This window comes from Nerophis ophidion, linkage group LG22 (genome assembly GCF_033978795.1).
Source record: "Nerophis ophidion isolate RoL-2023_Sa linkage group LG22, RoL_Noph_v1.0, whole genome shotgun sequence".
NCBI classification, from domain to species: domain Eukaryota; kingdom Metazoa; phylum Chordata; class Actinopteri; order Syngnathiformes; family Syngnathidae; genus Nerophis; species Nerophis ophidion.
The window spans coordinates 14105168-14126204 of NC_084632.1; the positions used below are offsets into that span (position 1 = coordinate 14105168).

Below are 21037 nucleotides of genomic sequence, written 5' to 3' on the forward strand. Positions count from 1 at the left end.
CCCAATTTGGATGCCAATACCTACATCCATTACTTGAAATTCATAAATGTATTTTTTGTGAGTGTTTTTGACACTATCAATCAATATGTGGACAAGTTCCTTATTCCCTTTCAATACATACACTTGTTTGAGCAAAACAAAGTAAATAGTACACTATAACTAAACAAAAGAGAAAACTACTATCTACTGTGTCAATGGATGTTTTCATTCATCTCGGTGGGGAGTCGGCAACCTGCTCTCGAGAGCCACCGCTTTAGCACCACCCTAGTAGCTCCCTGGAGCTCTTTCAAAAATGTATGGAAATGGAAAAAGATGAGGGAAAATACATATTTTTGTTTTCATGTGGTTTGTGTGGGAGGACAAACCTTCCTAATTGTTACAAAGCCCACTGTTTAATATGTTTGAATTGCAGTAAGTCATCAGCCGAGTGGGTGGAGCTACTAGTAGAAGGCCCTTGTTGGGTTAATGATGCTACTACGTTAAATATTTCTTGTCTGCTTCTGCTTATTTTTACTTGATGTTTAACATGTTTAAGCCTTGTCCTCCAGTGAAATGTTACTTTTAAGAAATGCAGCATATTTGCCGCTATGGATGATTATTAACTTTAGGGAGTGACTCCACACTGTGTATGGACATACACAGTTAGCTGCTAGCTGCCTCTGTCAGTCGGGGACCAGAAATAAATAAAGTATCAGCCAGTGGGGATAATTGGCCAAGCACGTACTTTTTGACGGCACTCAATACTGATCGGTGACCATTTGTCGATCAGATTGGTGATATATTACTCATGGATGGTAATATGAGGGAAGTAGGAATTTGTGGTCTTTTTTTAAACCATAATATATTAACATTTACAAACCATGTGTTTTTTCAGCGGAAGGGCAAGAGTCGGATGATGACGAGGATGAGGATGAAAATGATGAGCATGAAAATGATGTAAGTTAGTAAATTTCATGATACACACCCATTTATATATTCTACCTTCATTTATGTGTTCTCTACAGTGTGATGTATCAATATTAATGTGTATTTTAATACATTTACATAATTCATTGTTGTTTCTCCAGCCGTACCCCACATGCATTTGTACTGGTTATAATAAGGAGTCCATGTGGGTAATGACAAACACTTGTGTCCACTAGTTTGTACTTAATGTACACACATTACATTACAGACACACAACACAGAATGTCTCACACAGCTTGTATATTTGAATGTATATATTCTCTAAATTCTGACTAAATACAGTGAAGGCACACACAAATTAATGTCTTTTGTGTGTGTTGTTTATTGTGTTGTGACAGGAAGATGTAATGGGGTCAGACATAGATAAAGAGGAGGTCCTGCATCCTCAGCCCAGAGAGCTGTCTGGGGAAAGTTTGCTCAACACTGAATACCTGGGTGTAAGAACACACACAAACAAACATCTAACACAAACTCCACATCCAAATACTTACGCACCTAAGTGCATTGTCACTAATTGATCTGCTTTGCAAAACAGTGGTCCCTGACCACCAGTCAGGGGACCGGTGTCAGTCCTTGACGTATTTGCTACTGGGCCGCACAGACTCATTAAATCATTTGTAAATGACTTCATTTTCTCAGTCATAATGTTTGCCTGTCCCACTAGACACACCAATAAGCTTGTTCATAGATGTATAATAAAACTCCTGATCGGAAGGTGACATTTTTTATATTCGTTTTATCTTTGTTATACGGAAAAAAGCACATTCATGAACATATAAAATGTAAATGTGAGATATTGTAGCCAAAGGCTGACTTCCATCTGTAGTCCCCGGCAGGTTAATGGTAGATACAACAAGGTCCATAACAAGATAAGTTAGACGGCACCATCATCAGACATAAACAATACGATACATAGACTCTGGTATAATAATGAAAATAAAAGGAGACCCATATAAAACAGTAGGTAGCTGCATGACCTCAGCTTAGGACAGTTCAAGAATAAAGTCACCATAGTAGTTAAAATGCTGTTATTATCCAACTTAGCCTTATTGCAGAAGTAGTTTGCATTAACAGAATTTTTTACGCATGGAAAAATGCATACGTAAATTTATGTTTGAAATATTGTACAAAATATATTAACACCTTATTTTTAGGATACAGATCTATGGAAAGTTAATTGCAAACAATTGCAAGTACCGGTATATCTAGTTGCATTATATTTATGCTCTTGAGCTTGATGGTAACGTTACACGGATGACACATCGGATATGTCAGCCAAAAATTAAGCCCGAAAGCTAGGGAAAATTGGTAAAAAAACAAAAGCTTTTGAAGAGCTTTTGATTTAGAGTTATGGTGAGTTGTATTTTTTGCGCACTTATTTTTGCTGCATTTATCTGCTGCACGTGGAAGGCCGTCCTGCTGTAAAGTAAACAATACTTTTGTTTTTTATGTAAATGTAGCAGGAAACTGCATAGACAAAATAGGTACACACATTTTGTTTGTCTGCAGGGATTTAAAAAAAAGTGAAATTATTATCATTATGTTGACTTAAAAATGCCTTATAGTAAAGTGGATATTTCCAGTTCTTAACTGTGTTGCCTGTGCTATTATTTAATTATTTTAATTAATAAAAATCCATAAATCAAATCATAAATCAGGGGTTATCGGCCGTGCTGTGGGGGCGCTTTGTGTCACCGGCTTAGTTGGCATGGTCTGATGACCTTCTAGTGCAGATGGCTCCTGTGATAGTGTTTACTCACATGTCTCAGCCTCACGTGGAAGCCCAGTCTTTGCTGTACTTAGCCTTGAATTTATTTGTTCATATAGTTGCATGTGTGTGTGTGTGTGTTTGTGTTTTTGTTTGGTATTTGTGTCCGTGCGTGTGTGCGTATGTGATAATGGGGGATCTGGGTCATTGGGGTATTGTTTTTAATTTCGTAAAGCACTTAGCGTTGCATTTCTCTTATGTATGAAAAGCGCTTTATAAAAAAAAGTTTGATTGATTAAATAAAAAGACGAACAAATACAAACCCCGTTTTCATATGAGTTGGGAAATTGTGTTAGATTTAAATATAAACGGAATACAATGATTTGCAAATCCTTTTCAACCCATATTCAGTTGAATGCACCACCAAGACAACATATTTGATGTTCAAACTCATAAACTTTATTTTTTTTTTTGCAAATAATGATTAACTTAGAATTTCATGGCTTCAACACGTGCCAAAGTAGTTGGGAAAGGGCATGTTCACCACTGTGTTACATCACCTTTTCTTTTAACAACACTCAATAAACGTTTGGGAACTGAGGAAACTAATTGTTGAAGCTTTGAAAGTGGAATTATTTCCCATTCTTGTTTTTTGTAGAGCTTTAGTCGTTCAACAGTCCGTTGTCTCCGCTGTCGTATTATACGCTTCATAATGCGCCACACATTTTCGATGGGAGACAGGTCTGGACTGCAGACGGGCTGTAACACGTGTTGAATGTGGCTTGGCATTTTCTTGCTGAAATACGCAAAAAGACGGCGCTTAGATGGCAGCATATGTTGTTCCAAAACCTGTATGTACCTTTCAGCATTAATGGTGACTTCACAGATCTGTAAGTTACCCATGCCTTGGGCACTAATGCACCGCCATACCATCACAGATGCTGGACTTTGAACTTTGCGTCGATAACAGTCTGGATGGTTCGCTTCCCCTTTGGTCCGGATGACACAATGTCGAATATTTCCAAAAACAATTTTGAAATGTGGACTTGTCAGACCACAGAACACTTTTCCACTTTGCATCGGTCCATCTTAGATGATCTCGGGCCCAGAGAAGCCGGCGGCGTTTCTGGATGTTGTTGATAAATGGCTTTTGCTTTGCATTATAGATGTAGCGACAAACTGTATTTAGTGACGGACAGTGGTTTTCTGCAATGTTCCTGAGCCCATGTGGTGATATCCTTTAGAGATTGATGTCGGTTTTTGATACAGTGTCGTCTGAGGGATCGAAGGTCACAGTCATTCAGTGTTGGTTTCCGGCCATGCCGCTCACGTGGAGTGATTTCTCCAGATTCTCTGAACCTTTTGATGATATTATGGACCGTAGATGTTGAAATCCCTAAATTTCTTGCAATTGCACTTTGAGAAACGTTCTTAAACTGTTTGACTATTTGCCCACGCAATTGTGGACTAAAGGGTGTACCTCGCCCCATCTTTTCTTGTGAAAGACTGAGCATTTTTTGGGAAGGTGTTTTTATACCCAATCATGGCACCCACCTGTTCCCAATTAGCCTGCACACCTGTGGGATGTTCCAAATAAGTGTTTGATGAGCATTCCTCAACTTTATCAGTATTTATTGACAGCCTTTCCCAACTTCTTTGTCACGTGTTGCTGGCATCAAATTCTAAAGTTAATGATTATTTGCAAAAAAAAAAATTGTTTATCAGTTTGAACATCAAAAATGTTGTCTTTGTAGCAGACTCAACTGAATATAGGTTGAAAATGATTTGCAAATCATTGTATTCCGTTTATATTTACATCTAACGAAATTTCCCAACTCATATGGAAACGGGGTTTGTAGAAGACTTTTCTTGTGAAAAACCTAAAATGTTTGTATGCTAAAAGTCATTTGTGTGTTGGTTGTGCAGATTATTACTAACGTACCCAAACTGAAGAGGAAATCGACTACACAGCCTCAACCAAGCGTTGACGAGCCCCTACAGCGGCCGGTGACCCCAGGCTCACATCGTTTTACAGATGCAATGTGAGTGATTTGTACATGTGTGGACAAAAATTTGTTATGCCCTACTATTGTGCTTGTTTTTTCAACTAGCTGCTTACTGGTCCAGTGTTCAAGATAATGTTTCAATGTTGGTTTTATAATGTCTATAGCTTTAATCCTATGGGGCTGATCACATGACATCAACACAAAAGGAACCCAAAATAGCTCATTGTTAAAACTTAGGGCTGGACAACGAAGCGCACCTACAACAGTCAAGACCAAAGAGGTCATTATGACAATGATTGTGATGCCTAGATGCTTGGAACAAAATTACTTACTAAGAGCCTGGTTCTCAGAGCATTCAATCGAACGCAACTGGACTGTTTGTCTTAGAAGACATTTCTTATCCAAGTAGGCTTCATCAGTTCATGCTCATCGACTTAGATTGCTCAGATCTAGCCGCAATAACTAATGGCGGGGATGCTTGAAACTCACATTTCAACTTAAAGCATAGCAATTAGCCTAGAGACAGCTCTTATCTCAAAACACTCTTAAGTTGAGGTACCACAGTATATAAATAAAACTGACCTAAAATCTTAGAGATCCTCTGACAAGGTACCACTTGCAAAATCAGGATCGTCAGGATGTCAAATAATGTGTTTGATTTAATGACGCCCAGGTAGTCTGGCAATGTGGCTCCTCAACCTTTGCTTGTAAAGTAATACGTCCTAAGAAATGACATACCTCTATGCATATCCTGCCACTCATAACTGCTAAACACACCTTGCTAACATATGATATGGTAATGGATAAATAAATCCAGAAAGGTCATTGTTGTCTTGACACCTCAGGTTGGTTTTTTATGTTTTGCTCCACAATCAAACAATCAATGTTTACTTATATAGCCCTAAATCACGAGTGTCTCAAAGGGCTGCACAAGCCACGACATCACCTTGGCTCAGATCCCCACATCAGGGCAGCCTTTAGTGTGGAGTTGAGAGAGGCCAACAAAAGAATAACCAAAAATCCAGGAATTCAATTGAATTAAATTTAGCGGCCATAAGTGAACATCACCTGGATGACGGAGATTCTATGCAACCATATAGTTGGATAACATTCAATTATACTGTAAATGGTATCAGTGATGCTGTCAAATCACTGTTTGGAGAGGAAAACTGAAATCTATGTTTTAGGAAATTGGATAGCTCCACCAGGCATAAGTCAGATAAGTACATTAGACAAGTCTGGACCCTCACTGTTTGACCAGTGCCAAGTGCCATGGAAAGCCCTATTATTCATTATCAGTGGTATGCATTGTTATGATGTGAGATAACAATGGATTTGTTATGCAGCTGCTCTTGAAACTGAGACAGTCCAATATGCGAGAAAAATCCCGACAACATCCCTTAACCCCTACAATTAACAAAGTTAAATCATTACACACTAAAGTACATAGCTAGTGTGTGTGTGCGTGCGTGCCTGATCTGTGTGGCCTGGCTGAACGCTGTCTTAAAAGCCTCAGTAATCAAGTCTGGTATGAAGACACGGGGGCTTTAGATTGAAACAAACTAAATGAGTGCTATCACGTGTCAGAGTCAAAGATCAGATACAAGGTGTGCATTGTGCCAGCTTGTCGCATAGGAGCAGGAGGAATTATCCCAACAACTGAGAGAAAATGGCTGCAAATAAAGCTGATGTGGTACCAAATGACAACCTATTCAAAGGATGACTTACAAACTAAACACCTGTTTTAAAATATGTATAATTAATTTTTTAACCATGATTTTTATACAAATAATTAAAAATGTCACTCGGGTTGGTAACAAATTCAGACTAAGACGATTCATTTCTTGGTGAAGTGGGCATACAATAGCAAAATGTGAAGTGAATTATATTCATATAGCGCTTTTTCTCTAGTGACTCAAAGCGCTTTACATAGTGAAACCGAAAATCTAAGTGACATTTAAACCAGTGTGGGTTGTAGTGGGAGCAGGTGGGTAAAGTATCTTGCCTAAAGACACAACGGCAGTGACTAGGATGGCGGAAGCGGAGATCGAACCTGGAACCCTCAAGTTGCTGGCATGGCCACTCTACCAACCGAGCTATACCGCCCCAAAATGAGGAGGGGCGTCATCTTGCATTACAATCAAAGCTTTAACATTGGCCAAGCACTGATAATCATAAGAGGGAAAATACAAATGATAATAAAGTATAGCAAAATAGGGAGAATCACATCATATATAAATAGTGTGCAGTTTATAGACCAGACCTGGGCAAATTAAGGCCCGGGAGCCGCGGCCTGTTGAGCTCTTAATCTGGACCGCCGGACATTCCCAAATATTTTTTGGAAATCTTTAAGATGGAAACTGTAGCTGCCATTATGATGTGCAGTGATGTTTTCAAATTACAGTAAGTCTTGAACTATACAAAGTATTTCAATGGTTGAAATCTGCGCTTTTGTATTAAATACTAGTTGCTATGGTAATCTAAGTCACAGCAGCTCATACAAGGCATCAAGCAGTGTGGGAGGGGAGTGTTTCCACAGAATGTTTCCAGAGTAGCCAGTCTGAAATGCGGGTGTCAGGGACAGACGCGGAAGTAGATTTTTACAGCAAAGTTTTTAAAGCTTAGTGATATATCAGATATATCAGATTGTAGGTGGTTTTTTTTTTACTCTTCGCATTAATATTTATCTGTGTTTGTTCCTTTTTTTTGCGTTCCGCTTGATTGTAAAATATGTTGATCGAGAGGATGAGTGACGTTTGTATGTTGTCAGTATTCAGTGTTATATAGGTCATAGCTAATATTGTAAATCCCACATTCTTTATTTTCATGTGTCTCATTTAGTAAAAAAACGTAAAATTCCATTCAGTTTTTTTAAGGCGATCATAACGTTTTTAGCATTCAATCAGACATTATTGTGAGGTTTTGTATTAGTGTTGCTAAAAATCAGATATACCAGCCCACAGACACATTTTTTTCTCTAAATTTGGCCCCCGAGTCAAAATAATTGCCCAGGCCTGATATAGACAAAGCCTGGATATACTGTAATTGTTGATGTTCTCTTTACTTTTACCAGGGGAGATTTGATCTCTGCTTTTCAAAGTAAACCTATGCTTGCTCGGACTCCTGACCCAGAACCCATTCAATCCCAGTCCGAACCCCGGCTGTGCACTGCAAGCTCTTCAAGCACGTGTTTTATGGGAGGTCAGAATGAAGGTAGGTCTAATGTTACGAAAGGGTGAGAAAACACAAACACAAAACACTACAAGTACAGGTCTTTAAATCCTTGAAAAGAGTTCTAATGGTATAGAGCAGGGGTCTCAGACACACACTCAGAGGTGTTATTTTGCGGCCTGCACCTTGCTAAGTAAATTTAATATTAGTGTCAATGTGAATGGCGCTTGACAGAGTCATATTTACCACAACTGCCAACCTTCCCGATTTTTCCAGGAGACTCCCTGAATTCAGGACAATTATTCTCTCGAATATCTGTCCAATTTCTCCCAATCAACAGTATGCAATGGGTGCCGTTTCAACACTTCCTTTGACGTTTCATACAACCTGTACCATCAACATTCAAATTCAGTCATACTTTTAACCTGGCTTTTAGACACACACTTCAGCGCGTGAGCCTTTTTATCATTCTTACAGCGTGCCGGCTCAGTCACAGGTAGTGTAAGAATTCTGTAAACACACGCTAAGGACTGCAAGGCATACTTGATCAACAGCCATACAGGTCACACTGAGGGTGGCCCTATAAACAAATTTAACACTGTTACAAATATGTGCCACACTGTGAACCCACACAAAACAAGAATGACTAACACATTTAGGGAGAACATCTGCACCGTAACACAACATAAACACAACAGAACAAATACCCAGAGTCCCATGCAGCCCTTACTCTTCCGGGGCTCAATATACACCCCCGCTACCACCAAACAACCGCCCCCCCACCCTACTGCCGTGCATGGGTTGAGGTGGCGAGTTAGGGCTGCAAGGTGTTCTGGGTATTTGTTCTGTTGTGTTTATGTTGTGTTACGGTGCAGATGTTTTACCGAAATGTGTTTGTCATTCTTGTTAGTGTGGGTTCAGAGTGTGGCGCATATTTGTAACAGTGATAAAGTTGTTTATACTGCCACCCTCAGGGTGACCTGTATGGTGTTGATCAAGTATGTCTTGCAGTCACTTATGTAAGTGAATCAAAGCCTCATTTGAAATGTGGCTGTGCCAGCACGCTGTTAACATGAGTGCGGTAAAGGCAGTCCTGATACAGCGCTCCTTTAAAACTGTTTGCCGCGAGAAAATCGTGACAAATTTCAGGAGAACGGCTGCCCCTGGAATTGTCGGGAGGTTCGCTGAAATTCGTAGATACTTGGAAAAATCGTGAGTGTTGGCCATTCTAGGAAGGTGTGTTCATTAAAAAGTGCATGTTAGATTTGTTAACAAACCTTTTCTTGCGGCCCAACCTCACCCAGTGGCCCACAGACAAAATGAGTTTTAGACCCCTGCCCTAAAAGAAACAACACACTGGCCTTTTTTCGTCTCCCACCGTCGTTACTGTCAAGCCAAGTGCTACATAGGCTTTGTCATATTCTGGTACGGCAAAAAAAACATGTTCCCTGAGATCACACGCATGGCCCGCCTCACAATTTAGAAGGACTGCTTTAGACTGATGGTCTGGTCTGGGATGGATTTAGACAAACCATTAACCCTGGAGTTTTTAGTCCAGTCTGGCCCACAACAATTCCGGATCTGCAGTACAAGCCCCACTGTGCCTGTTACATAGTTACAAAGGCAAGGCACAACAAAAAATGTATTAAAGTAGGTCCATCGACCCATTATTGATCAGCCACAGGGAAAACTCCTAATGGCTGGTCCCTCCCGATGGTCAAACTGAGAATAAAGGTAACTCTAATTGATTAAACCACACTTATAGAGGAGGAAAATTTTATTATGAGATGCAGATGCGTACAAAATAAAACTGAAACCTTTTGAACATGCATCAGATACTGTGGTATAGTTTAGTATCTGTAAGATGTCTCTTTGTATTAAAAAATGGGAAGCTTGAGCTTCTACAAAGCTTGGAGCTCTGGTGCTTTTAAACATGATAACATCAATTACATGCACTCATGCGTCTTCATTGCGTTTAATGATCGATTACCTCTGGTTCCAACGCCAGGCGCCCTCGGCTTATCCATGAATCCTGTAATGGAGCCTAATGCTAAGTGTCTTTGTGAAGTCTGGCATTTGTCAAACATCAATGAAGTCATTAAGATGTCACTTCATCCAACTTTTAAGAGAATTAAAGCCAACACACGTAGCTCAATAACCCAAGTAAGTGGATCCATTGTGAGCTTCCATTACTTTTGTTTCGTTGTCTCTTTCTAACCACTATTAAGTTCAGTTAGTTTGCACTTGGGTGCAGTTTTTGCTGACTGTCAGGCGTTCATATCTCAAATTTTCGCTACTTGCTGTTTTCCTGACTTTAAAGGGGATGGTGGAACATCAGCCGCATGCTGAGGCACGTCACCCGTTAGCCCCACAGTCATGTGCCACCCAGTCTGCTAATAACATGTGCGGTGTTCACAACCGGAAGATAGAAAGAAAACATGATGCTATACCCAGATGATCTTCTTCTGTGTCAAACAGTCAAAAGAGTTGTTTGTAGAGTGGAACTTTTAGCTCCTCTTAAAAAGTTCAGAAATTAATCATATTTGTGAGAAAACTATGCTTCTAATACAAACCCCAATTCCATATGAGTTGGGAAATTATGTTAGATGTATATATAAACGGAATACAATGATTTGCAAATCATTTTCAACCCATATTCAGTTGAATATGCTACAAAGACAACCTATTTGATGTTTAAACTGATCAACTTTTTTTTTTTTTGCAAATAATCATTAACTTTAGAATTTGATGCCAGCAACACGAGACAAAGACGTTGGGAAAGGTGGCAATAAATACTGACAAAGTTGAGGAATGCTCATCAAACACTTATTTGGAACATCCCAGAGGTGTGCAGGCTAATTGGGAACAGGTGGGTACCATGATTGGGTATAAAAGCAGCTTCCATGAATGCTAAGTAATTCACAAACAAGGATGGGGCGAGGGTCACCAATTTGTAAGCAAATTGTCGAACAGTTTTAGAAAAACATTTCTTAAGGAATATTGCAAGGAGTTTAGGGATTTTACCATCTGCGGTCCGTAAAATCATCAAATGGTTCAGAGAATCTAAAGAAATCACTGCACGTAAGCAAGATTATGGACCTTTAATCCCTCAGGGGGTACTGCATCAAAAACCGCCAACAGTGTGTAAAGGATATCACCACATGGGCTCAGGAACACTTCATAAAACCACTATCAGTAACTACACTTAGTCGCTACATCTGTAAGTGCAAGTTAAAACTCTGCTATGCGAAGCAAAACCAATTTATCAACAACACCCAGGAACGCCGCTGGCTTTGCTGGGCCCGAGCTCATCTAAGATGGACTGATGCAAAAAAAAGTGTTCTGTGATCTGACGAGTCCACATTTCAAATTATATTTGAAAACTGTGGACGTGGTGTCCTCCGGAACAAAGAGGAAAATAACCATCCGGATTGTTGTAGGCGCAAAGTTCAAAAGCCAGCATCTGTGATGGTATGGGGGTGTATTAGTGCCCAAGGCATGGGTAACTTACACATCTGTGAAGGCACCATTAATGCTGAAAGGTACATACAGGTTTTGACACAACATATGTTGTCATCCAAGCAACGTTATCATGGACGCTCCTTCTTATTTCAGCAAGACAATGCCAAGCCAAGTGTTACAACAGCGTGGCTTTGTAGTAAAAGAGTGCGGGTACTTTCCTGGCCCGCCTGCATTCCAGACCTGTCTCCCATCAAAAATGTGTGGCGCATTATGAAGCGTAAAATACGACAGCGGAGATCCCGGACTGCTGAACAACTGAAGCTCTACATAAAACAAGAATGGGAAAGAATTCCACTTTCAAAACTTCAACAATTAGTTCTCTCAGTTCCCAAACATTTATTTAGTGTTGTTAAAAGAAAAGGTGATGTAACACAGTGGTGAACATGCCCTTTCCCAACTACTTTGGCACGTGTTACAGCCATGAAATTCTAAGTTAATTAATATTTGCAAAAAAAAATAAAGTTTATGAGTTTGAACATCAAATATCTTGTCTTCGTAGTGCATTCAATTGAATATGGGTTGAAAAGGATTTGCAAATCATTGTATTACGTTTATATTTACATCTAACACAATTTCCCAACTCAAAAGGAAACAGCGTTTGTAGTTGTGTCCGTTTGTGCCCTGTTGTTGACAGGTGCCCCATCTTTCGCTGAAAATATATTTCCCCTAAATATTGCTGTGACACTTATGCCCTGAAATTGAAAAAAACTAAAATTACTAGGGATGTCCCGATCAACATTTTTCGGCCTCCAATCCTCAATTATGGCCTCAGTTCTAATCCGATTTCGGGTTCCAATCCAATACTTTGGCAATATATTACAGAATTTGAAAATGTTGTATGACAAGTATGATAACTAAACTCAGGAACACATTTGTATGAAGATTATCGTCTCAAATGAAGAATTGGCTAAAATTGTAAATCAGGTGACATATTACATTCGTGGTATTGAATGCTACATTTGTTTTTGTTTTTTACAAATTAAAGTGGCTCGTGCATAATAACTAAAAACTACTATTGGCTACCATTTAAATCAGGGGTGCCCGAACGTTTTGCCTCCAAGGGCCAAAGTGATATGGTGCCAATGGTCCATGTGCCAAACACAGCAACTTAAAGCATACCGTTGTACAATAAGTGAGTAGTTTAACCGCATACCACCATTATTTAAAAGTTAGTGGAAATCCTCACCCTTGATAGATGGCAACTTGTTAGCCTTGCGGATATACCATCAATGATTGTGAAAGCCTAAAAGAGTATAAGTATGCTTTGAATTCATGGAAGCCACCCTTTGGCGGGCCCGCGGGCCCCACTTTGGGAACCCTTAATAGTAAATAACTTGGGTTTTGCCTTAAAAATCCTTCCTGTATCTAGAAATGTACTTTCAGAGCCAAAACATATTTTGTTATAATAAGAACAAGAAAAATAAAACTATATTTAATCCATTTTGTATTGTTTATACACCATAGTCTGTATTGATTGTATCGACATCTGGAACAATAACTCCTACTTTACATGGAAACTTTAGCGGGGAGCTTCTTGTGTCCTTCTGCTCGGGGTAGCATGCTTAGCCATTCCTTTTACTCTAGTCCTCCAGTGATAATAATACTTGGAATACACCGTTTATTTTCTGCCGTGGTGGTGAGGATTAGTGTCTTAGAAGCGGCTTTGCAATATAAATAGATGACTCAATCATTGCAGCTCGCTCGCAAATCTGAGCTGGTGTTCTGGCAAAACCCTCACTTGACCTGGAATTCATGCAACTCCTCCATGTGTGTAAGGAATATGGAAATGTAAATGTGTCTCCCGGGTCATGCCTTCCTTTTGATGGAATCTTTCACGTCAGTACAATCTTTAGTCATGTAAACACTGGGACACTGCTGCTGTAATGATCAGCTGAGCTCAGCCGATCAGTTAAAAAAGGCAAACATCGGCCCCTAATTCCAACCAATGATCGGGATTGAACATCTCTGCAGGTTATGTCAAATAAACTGGCAGCATCTGCATCATCGCAGTTGACCTTATTTTTACACTTGAATGTAAGTCAGAACGGTTTAAAAATGAGGTCAGCAATACGACTCGGCGTTGCATTATGCCCTCATTTAAGTTCAGACGTCTATTGTTATTACATGTGACAATTGATAGTAGTTGCACATCACTAAGAATGGTGGGGATTGTTTGATGGGATAGATTGATTTGCAAGAATAAATTGGCCCTAGTGTGTGAATATGAGTGTGAATGTTGTCTGTGATGAGGTAGCGACTTGTCCAGGGTGTACACCGCCTTCCGCCCAAATGCAGCTGAGAAAGGCTCCAACACCCCCCATGACCCCAAAAGGGACAAGCGGTAGAAAATGGACGGATGGATGTTTGACGGTCAGAATTTTAACTTGCGACAGAAACGTTGCATCCAAACTCTGGCAAAACACCCCAGAACGCAAGGATAAGCACCTTTTGTGACATGATCAAACCACTTACAGGAAATGAAATGATGCTATTGTAGTTTAATTCCATACATTAAAAGCTTACGATCTGTCTCCCTTTCCCCAAACTTCCATCCCACCTCTACCCCCAGCCCCCAACTCCACACCTCCTGTGTCCTCATCCAGGCAGTGACTCAAAGCAGTGTTGAAGAGGGAGCTGTCACCACAGCGTAGCTCTATCTTCCCCGGAGCATCAAGCTTCCTGTAACATCATCCTTCCAGGTTTTGATCAGGGTCAGGGTAACAGAGAGGGTCGAGAATCGGCGGCGGGGGCAGAGGAGCCCGAACAATGCAAAGGATTGTGGTGCTGCATTTTTTCTCGGCTGCAGCACAGACTTTTGTAACCCGATATGAGGTCAGACAATAATCGCGTACCGCAGCCGGCCAACCGGGTACTGTATGTGGCCTCGTTTGGCCCACAATTTCTCCGCACGCTCGCTCTCTCAACGAGGTCACACTTGGCACACCTGAATATGTGCAACATCCTGCTGCCATTACAGGTCACAAGACAAAGCTTTTTTTCGTATACATTTTTTTTTTCAAGCTGATCCTAATACAGATAATTCCCTGTTCCTTAAAGGCCTACTAAAATGAGATTTTCTTATCTAAACGGGGATAGCAGGTCCATACTTTGTGTCATACTTGATCATTTCGCGATATTGCCATTGTTTTGCTGAAAATATTTAGCAGAGAACATCGACGATGAAGTTCGCAACAATTGGTCGCTAATAAAAAAGCCTAGCCTGTACCGGAAGTAGCAGACGATGTGCGCGTGATGTCTCGGGTTGTAGAGCTCCTCACATCCTCACATTGTTTATAATCATAGCCACCAGCAGCAAGAGCGATTCGGACCAAGAAAGCGACAATTTCCCCATTAATTTGAGCGAGGATGAAAGATTCGTGAATGAGGAAAGTTAAAGTGAAGCACTAGAAAAAAGAATAAAAAAAGGCGAGGCAGTGGGAGCGATTCAGATTGTATTAGACACATTTACTAGGATAATTCTGGAAAATCCCTTATCTGCCTATTGTGTTACTAGTGTTTTAGTGAGATTATAAAGTCATACCTGAAAGTCGGAGTGGTGTGGTGACCGCCAGTGTCTCTGATGGAAACCATGGAGGAGCCAAGAAAGTCGCAGCTGCCTCTTTGACAGCTGCAGGAGGACGCAAGCTCCCCTCATGTCTCCGGTAAGAGCCGACTTAATATCACAATTTTCCCATCCAAAAACTTGCTGGTTGACGTAGAGAAACATGTCCGCTTGACCGCTCTGTGTTAAAGCTTCACAACAAACAAAGAAACACCGGCTGTGTTTGTGTTGCTCAAGGCAGCTGCAATCCACCGCTTTCCACTAACAGCATTCTTCTTTATAGTCTCCATTATTAATTGAACAAATTGCAATAGATTCAGCAACACAGATGTCCAAAATACTGTGTGATTATGCGATTAAAGCAGACGACTTTTAGCCGTCAGTGGTGCTGGGATAAAATGTCCGCTCCAACCAATAACGTCACAATCACACTTCAACATAAGCGTCATCATTCCGCGACGTTTTCAACAGGACACTTTGCGGGAAATTTAAAATTGCAATTTAGTAAACTAAAAAGGCCGTATCGGCATGTGTTGCAATGTTAATATTTCATCATTGATATGTAAACTATCAGACTGTGTGGTCGGTAGTAGTGGGTTTCAGTAGGCCTTTAAGACCAACACGATACTTAATTTATATCCATATATTTCTTCTGCTAAAGTTTCTGCAAATCTTTGTTTGTAGCAGGGTTTGGGCCCGTTTCTTAAGCAGCAGGTATCTTCATAGGTTTTCAAAACACAGCTGGGTCAGGTGGTAAAGCTCGACGATTGCCTCAAGAACGTTTGGTGCAAATAGCACGCAAAAGATCTTCCTCTGAGACAGTGAAGTCCCACACAATGGACACCATGTTTGTTTACAGTGAGCTCTGTAGAAGTTTGCGACAGGCTGCTTCCAGCGCAGGAGAATAGGAGCGCTTGATTTGCTCACCCTAACCTACCCACAGCACAGTACAGGTAATCTCGCCCCATTGAAGCGTTTTAAATCGGTTATCGGATTCATCGGTATGATGTCATAATGTCTCACTCATATGGGCCAAATAATTATGTCACACGTGTCATGCACCCTTTCTTTTTTAAAAATGGATCTACTAATTATTGGGATGGTTACTGAACATTTCCAAATGAATACATCATCCTATATTTAAATGGTAAATGGTTTGTACTTGCATAGGGCTTTCCTACCTTTTTTTTTTTTTAAGGAACTCAAAGCGCTTTGACACTATTTCCACATTCACCCATTCACACACACACTGAATGTAAGATCATTAGATTTCATTTTAGGATGTTTTATTCGAACAGCATATTTTAATGATCCTTAGGTGGACACATGCTTGCAAATGTATAGTTTTTGTAAACACATCTTTAATCCTAAATGGATATTTATAGGATATAAAATACATTACATTATGAGCTCAACAGTTATATTCCTATGTGTTTGGCTAATGCGCTCATATATCTCCTAAAAGGGACATAATATTGTTTTCTACTTTCAAAACACTTCATTGTGGTCTACATAACATGTAATGGTAGCTCTTTGGTCAAGATTTTGCATAGATTATGTTTTAGAGACTGTCTTCAAACTGCCTGGTGGAGCTATTTTCCCTAGGTGCCTGAGTGGCACTTTGGAGCCAGAAAACAAGGACAATTAGGTGTGCACTGATTGCACCAGAGACTTATTGTTTTTGACCGCAGGCCGACGGCATTGTGAGTTTGTATTATAAGAATTTATGCTTTGTTTGAGGATAAATTAAAATTGACTTTTGTATCACAAAGGAACTTTGTTTATTCTTTTGTTTAAAGTTAAAAGTTAAAGTACTAATGATTGTCACACATACAGTAGGTGTGGTGAGATTATCCTCTGCATTTGACCCATCTCCCTCACCCCCTGGGAGGTGAGGGGAGCAGTGAGCAGCAGCGGTGGCCGCGCCCGGGAATCATTTTTGGTGACTTAATGGTAGAAGTTTGTTATCAGAAGAATAGCCTGCCGAAAGCCGCAATTGTGTCTCAATCGCCCATTTTGTGGGCCGTCTTATTTACGTAGCTTCACTTTTGACAGTGTCTTCTCCCCGCCATATTTGTTGTAGTTATAGCGCTTCCATATCGAGTGTACTGACGGATTAAGTTAAGTGAAGTTAAGTTAAAGTACCAATGATTGTCACACACACACTAGGTGTGGTGAAATTTGTCCTCTGCATTTAACCCATCTCCTTGTTCACCCCCTGGGAGGTGAGGGGAGCAGTGGGCAGCAGCGGTGCCACGCCCGGGAATATTTTTGGGTGATTTACCCCCAATTTCAACCCTTGATCCAGAGTGCCAAGCAGGGAGGTAATGGGTCCTATTTTTATAGTCTTTGGTATGATTTGGCCGGTGTTTGAACTCACAACCTACCGATCTCAGGGCGTACACTCTAACCACTCCCCTGTAAAGTAGCATATTTATATTTCCAATATAAATATGCTTCTTTATATTGGAAATGGCGACAGGGGAGGATGCATGTGCATGTACGAGCCAGTCTGCCCCACAACAAGAGAATAGAGGAAAATAAGGAGCTTATTGGCTGCAGCATTGGACATTAAAGGCGGACGCGTGCAAAGGGAACTTTAAGTTGTTGTGTTGTCTTATTTATCAATACACGATGTCATGTACATACAACATCTGGCAAAAAACTTGAAATTGTATGAATATTTTGAAGTATCATTCTTTACATTGTACGTTTGCACTGTTGAGATGTATGTATGTTTTTTATTTTTCATGCTGTTATAAATGATGTGATATCTTAGTAACCATTGCACGGTGTGTTGGGGGTGGTTATGTTGGACAGCCCATTTTCCCAGGGGAAGAGGGTCAGGCTCTGCCTCAAAGTCAGAGGAATGTCCTCCAATGAACCCGCAGCTCTCCAGTGCCGGCAGCACTCATGCAGCCCCAGACCATGATGCCACCACCACCATGGCTGCAGGTAAGACACTCTTACTTTAATCTTTTGACTGTGTTCTTATTTTAAGTGAAACACAAGATGTACACTGACTACTCTAAAATGTATTCAAAAAAAATTCTGTAGCATTATCTGGAGATAAAAAAGGGCGTACTCATGTTTGTGAGACATGCTTTTGTGTACCCAGTACTTCTAAGTCACAGCAGTCTATTTTAAATAAAGTAACTGTCATTATCTCATTATTAATAACACAAAACCCGGCACTTTTAGTTGCTCCCTAACCCCCACTTGGTCTCTTGATGGATGACGTGTCCATTGACTTACAGTGTGGACTATGCCAGTGAACTGCAGCAGCACAATGTGAGGAAACAAGTCGCACATGACACGCTGACGCACTTGCATGCAGGTGGCTCGCTAACCCTTAGCTCCAGCATGCTGGTACCGTCCAGCTGTAATCGCAGCAGAGAGGAAGCCGCTGCTTTTTATCAAAACACAAAGTGTGGCTAAAGAGATGGACAGGGGAAAATAGATGGCTTTTCTGATTGTCACATTACAGAGTGGAAAACTCGTTTCCATGACCTTGCGAGTGTGTTACAACACTAAGCGCAGACTGATGTGTATCTACTATCATCAGGGTCTATCATTCCAGTGTAAAAGTGTCATACGGAAAAGGTTACATACAAAAGAGCATGAGCGCTTTTGTATCAGATAACTGGGTTTCCTTTCTTTCCATTTGCCACGCTTGTAAAAATCTGCCTTATTTACTACACAGCTGCAGGAGCTATGTGGGCCATTCCACCAAATCGTTGCAAAGATGTATAAATGCACAGTAAAATAACCGGCAAAAATATATGTTCTTTAATTTAGCGAAGTGTCCCAATTGCCTAATTAATAAATACAATTTTAAAGGACAACCCCCCAACCCTCTTGCACAGAAAGAGCGTGTTTTGTTCGGACTGCAACGGCTCTGATTTTGTGGATTATGTCTTATTTTGAATTATTCGTAATATATCTATTGTGTAAGATGCTGGAGGAGCCGTTGCATTAAATAAATGACACCTCCTCCTTACGCACACAGATGTAGTCGATTGTGAGCAAGCATGCCGTGGGTTTGAATTTTGGATTATTTTGGGTGTTTTGTATTATATTATAACGAGTGTATTTTATCATTAAAGAAACTTGAAAGGAGCGATCGATCTCATACATACATTGCATCTGGTAAGTATTCACATAGTTTCACTTTTTACGCTTTTTGTTTTGTTACAGCCTCATTCCAAAATGGAATGAATTAATTTTTCCCTCAAAATTCTACAAACTCCATTTCCATATCAGTTGGGAAATTGTGTTAGATGTAAATATAAACGGAATACAATGATTTGCAAATCATTTTCAACCCATATTCAATTGAATGCACTGCAAAGACAACATATTTGATGTTCAAACTCATAAACTTTATTTTTCTTTTTGCAAATAATAATTAACTTAGAATTTCATGGCTGCAACACGTGCCAAAGTAGTTGGGAAAGGGCATGTTCACCACGGTGTTACATCACCTTTTCTTTTAACAACACTCAATAAATGTTTGGGAACTGAGGAAACTAATTGTTGAAGCTTTGAAAGTGGAATTATTTCCCATTCTTGTTTTATTTAGAGCTTCAGTCGTTCAATAGTCCAGGGTATCCGCTGTCGTATTTTACGCTTCATAATGTGCCACACATTTTCCATTGGAGACAGGTCTGGACTACAGGCGGGCCAGGAAAGTACCCGCACTCTTTTTTTACGAAGTCACGGTGTTATAACACGTGCTGAATGTGGCTTGGCATTGTCTTGCTGAAATAGGCGCTTTGATGGCAGCATATGTTGTTCCAAAACCTGTATGTACCTTTCAGCATTAATGGTGCCTTCACAGATGTGTAAGTTACCCATGCTCTGGGCACTAATGCACCTCCATACCATCACAGATGCTGGCTTTTGAACTCTGCGTCGATAACAGTCTGGATGGTTCGCTTCCCCTTTGGTCCGGATGACACGATGTCGAATATTTCCAAAAAACAATTTTAAATGTGAACTCGTCAGACCACAGAACACTTTTCCACTCTGCATCAGTCCATCTTAAATGATCTCGGACCCAGAGAAGCCGGCGGCATTTCTGGATGTTGTTGATAAATGGCTTTCGCTTTGCATAGTAAAGCTTTAACTTGCACTTACAGATGTAGCGACGAACTGTATTTAGTGACAGTGTTTTTTTTTTTTAAGTGTTCCTGAGCCCATGTGGTGATATCCTTCAGAGATTGATGTCAGCTTTTGATACAGTGTCGTCTGAGGGATCGAAGGCCACGGTCATTCAATGTTGGTTTCCGGCCATGCCGCTTACGTGGAGTGATTTCTCCAGAATCTCTGAACCTTTTGATGATATTATGGACCGTAGATGTTGAAATCCCTAAATTTCTTGCAATTTCACTTTGAGAAATGTTGTTCTTAAACTGTTTGACTATTTGCTCACGCAGTTGTGGACAAAGGGGTGTACTTCGGGGCGGCATAGCTCGGTTGGTAGAGTGGCCGTGCCAGCAACTTGTGGGTTGCAGGTTCAATTCCCGCTTGTGCCATCCTAGTTACTGCCGTTGTGTCCTTGGGCAAGACACTTTACCCACCTGCTCCCAGTGCCACCCACACTGGTTTAAATGTAACTTAGATATTGGGTGTCACTATGTAGAGCGCTTTGAGTCACTTGAGAAAAGCGCTATATAAATATAATTCACTTCACTTCACTTCGCCCCATCCTTTCTTGTGAAAGACTGAGCATTTTTTGGGAAGCTGTTTTTATACCCAATCATGGAACCTTTCTGTTCCCAATTAGCCTGCACACCTGTGGGATGTTCCAAATAAGTGTTTGATGAGCATTCCTCAACTTGATCAGTATTTATTGCCACCTTACCCAACTTCTTTGTCACGTGTTGCTGGCATCAAATTCCAATGTTAATGATTATTTGCACAAAAAAAAATGTTTATTAGTTTGAACATCAAATATGTTGTCTTTGTAGCATATTCAAATGAATATGGATTGAAAAAGATTTGCAAATCATTGTTTTCTGTTTATATTTACATCTAACACAATTTCCCAACTCATATGGAAATGGGGTTTGTGCATACAATAACTCATAATGACGGTGA

The 21037-nt window shown here is 40.3% G+C and overlaps 1 protein-coding gene across 6 annotated transcripts in view; it reads left to right on the forward strand.

Moving 5' to 3' along the window:
• Nucleotides 1-21037, forward strand: part of LOC133540579 (lisH domain-containing protein ARMC9) — a 79662-nt gene that overhangs the window by 20984 nt on the left and 37641 nt on the right. For 5 of the 6 annotated variants that reach the window (XM_061883305.1, XM_061883301.1, XM_061883303.1 and 2 more), the window contains 5 exons: nucleotides 875-936; nucleotides 1305-1403; nucleotides 4601-4716; nucleotides 7754-7893; nucleotides 17756-17890. In XM_061883305.1, the coding sequence (XP_061739289.1) occupies nucleotides 875-936; nucleotides 1305-1403; nucleotides 4601-4716; nucleotides 7754-7893; nucleotides 17756-17890 (552 nt within the window). Of the gene's footprint in view, nucleotides 1-874; nucleotides 937-1304; nucleotides 1404-4600; nucleotides 4717-7753; nucleotides 7894-13942; nucleotides 17726-17755; nucleotides 17891-21037 lie in introns of those variants that run through there. The other variant, XM_061883306.1, reaches the window with a different exon arrangement.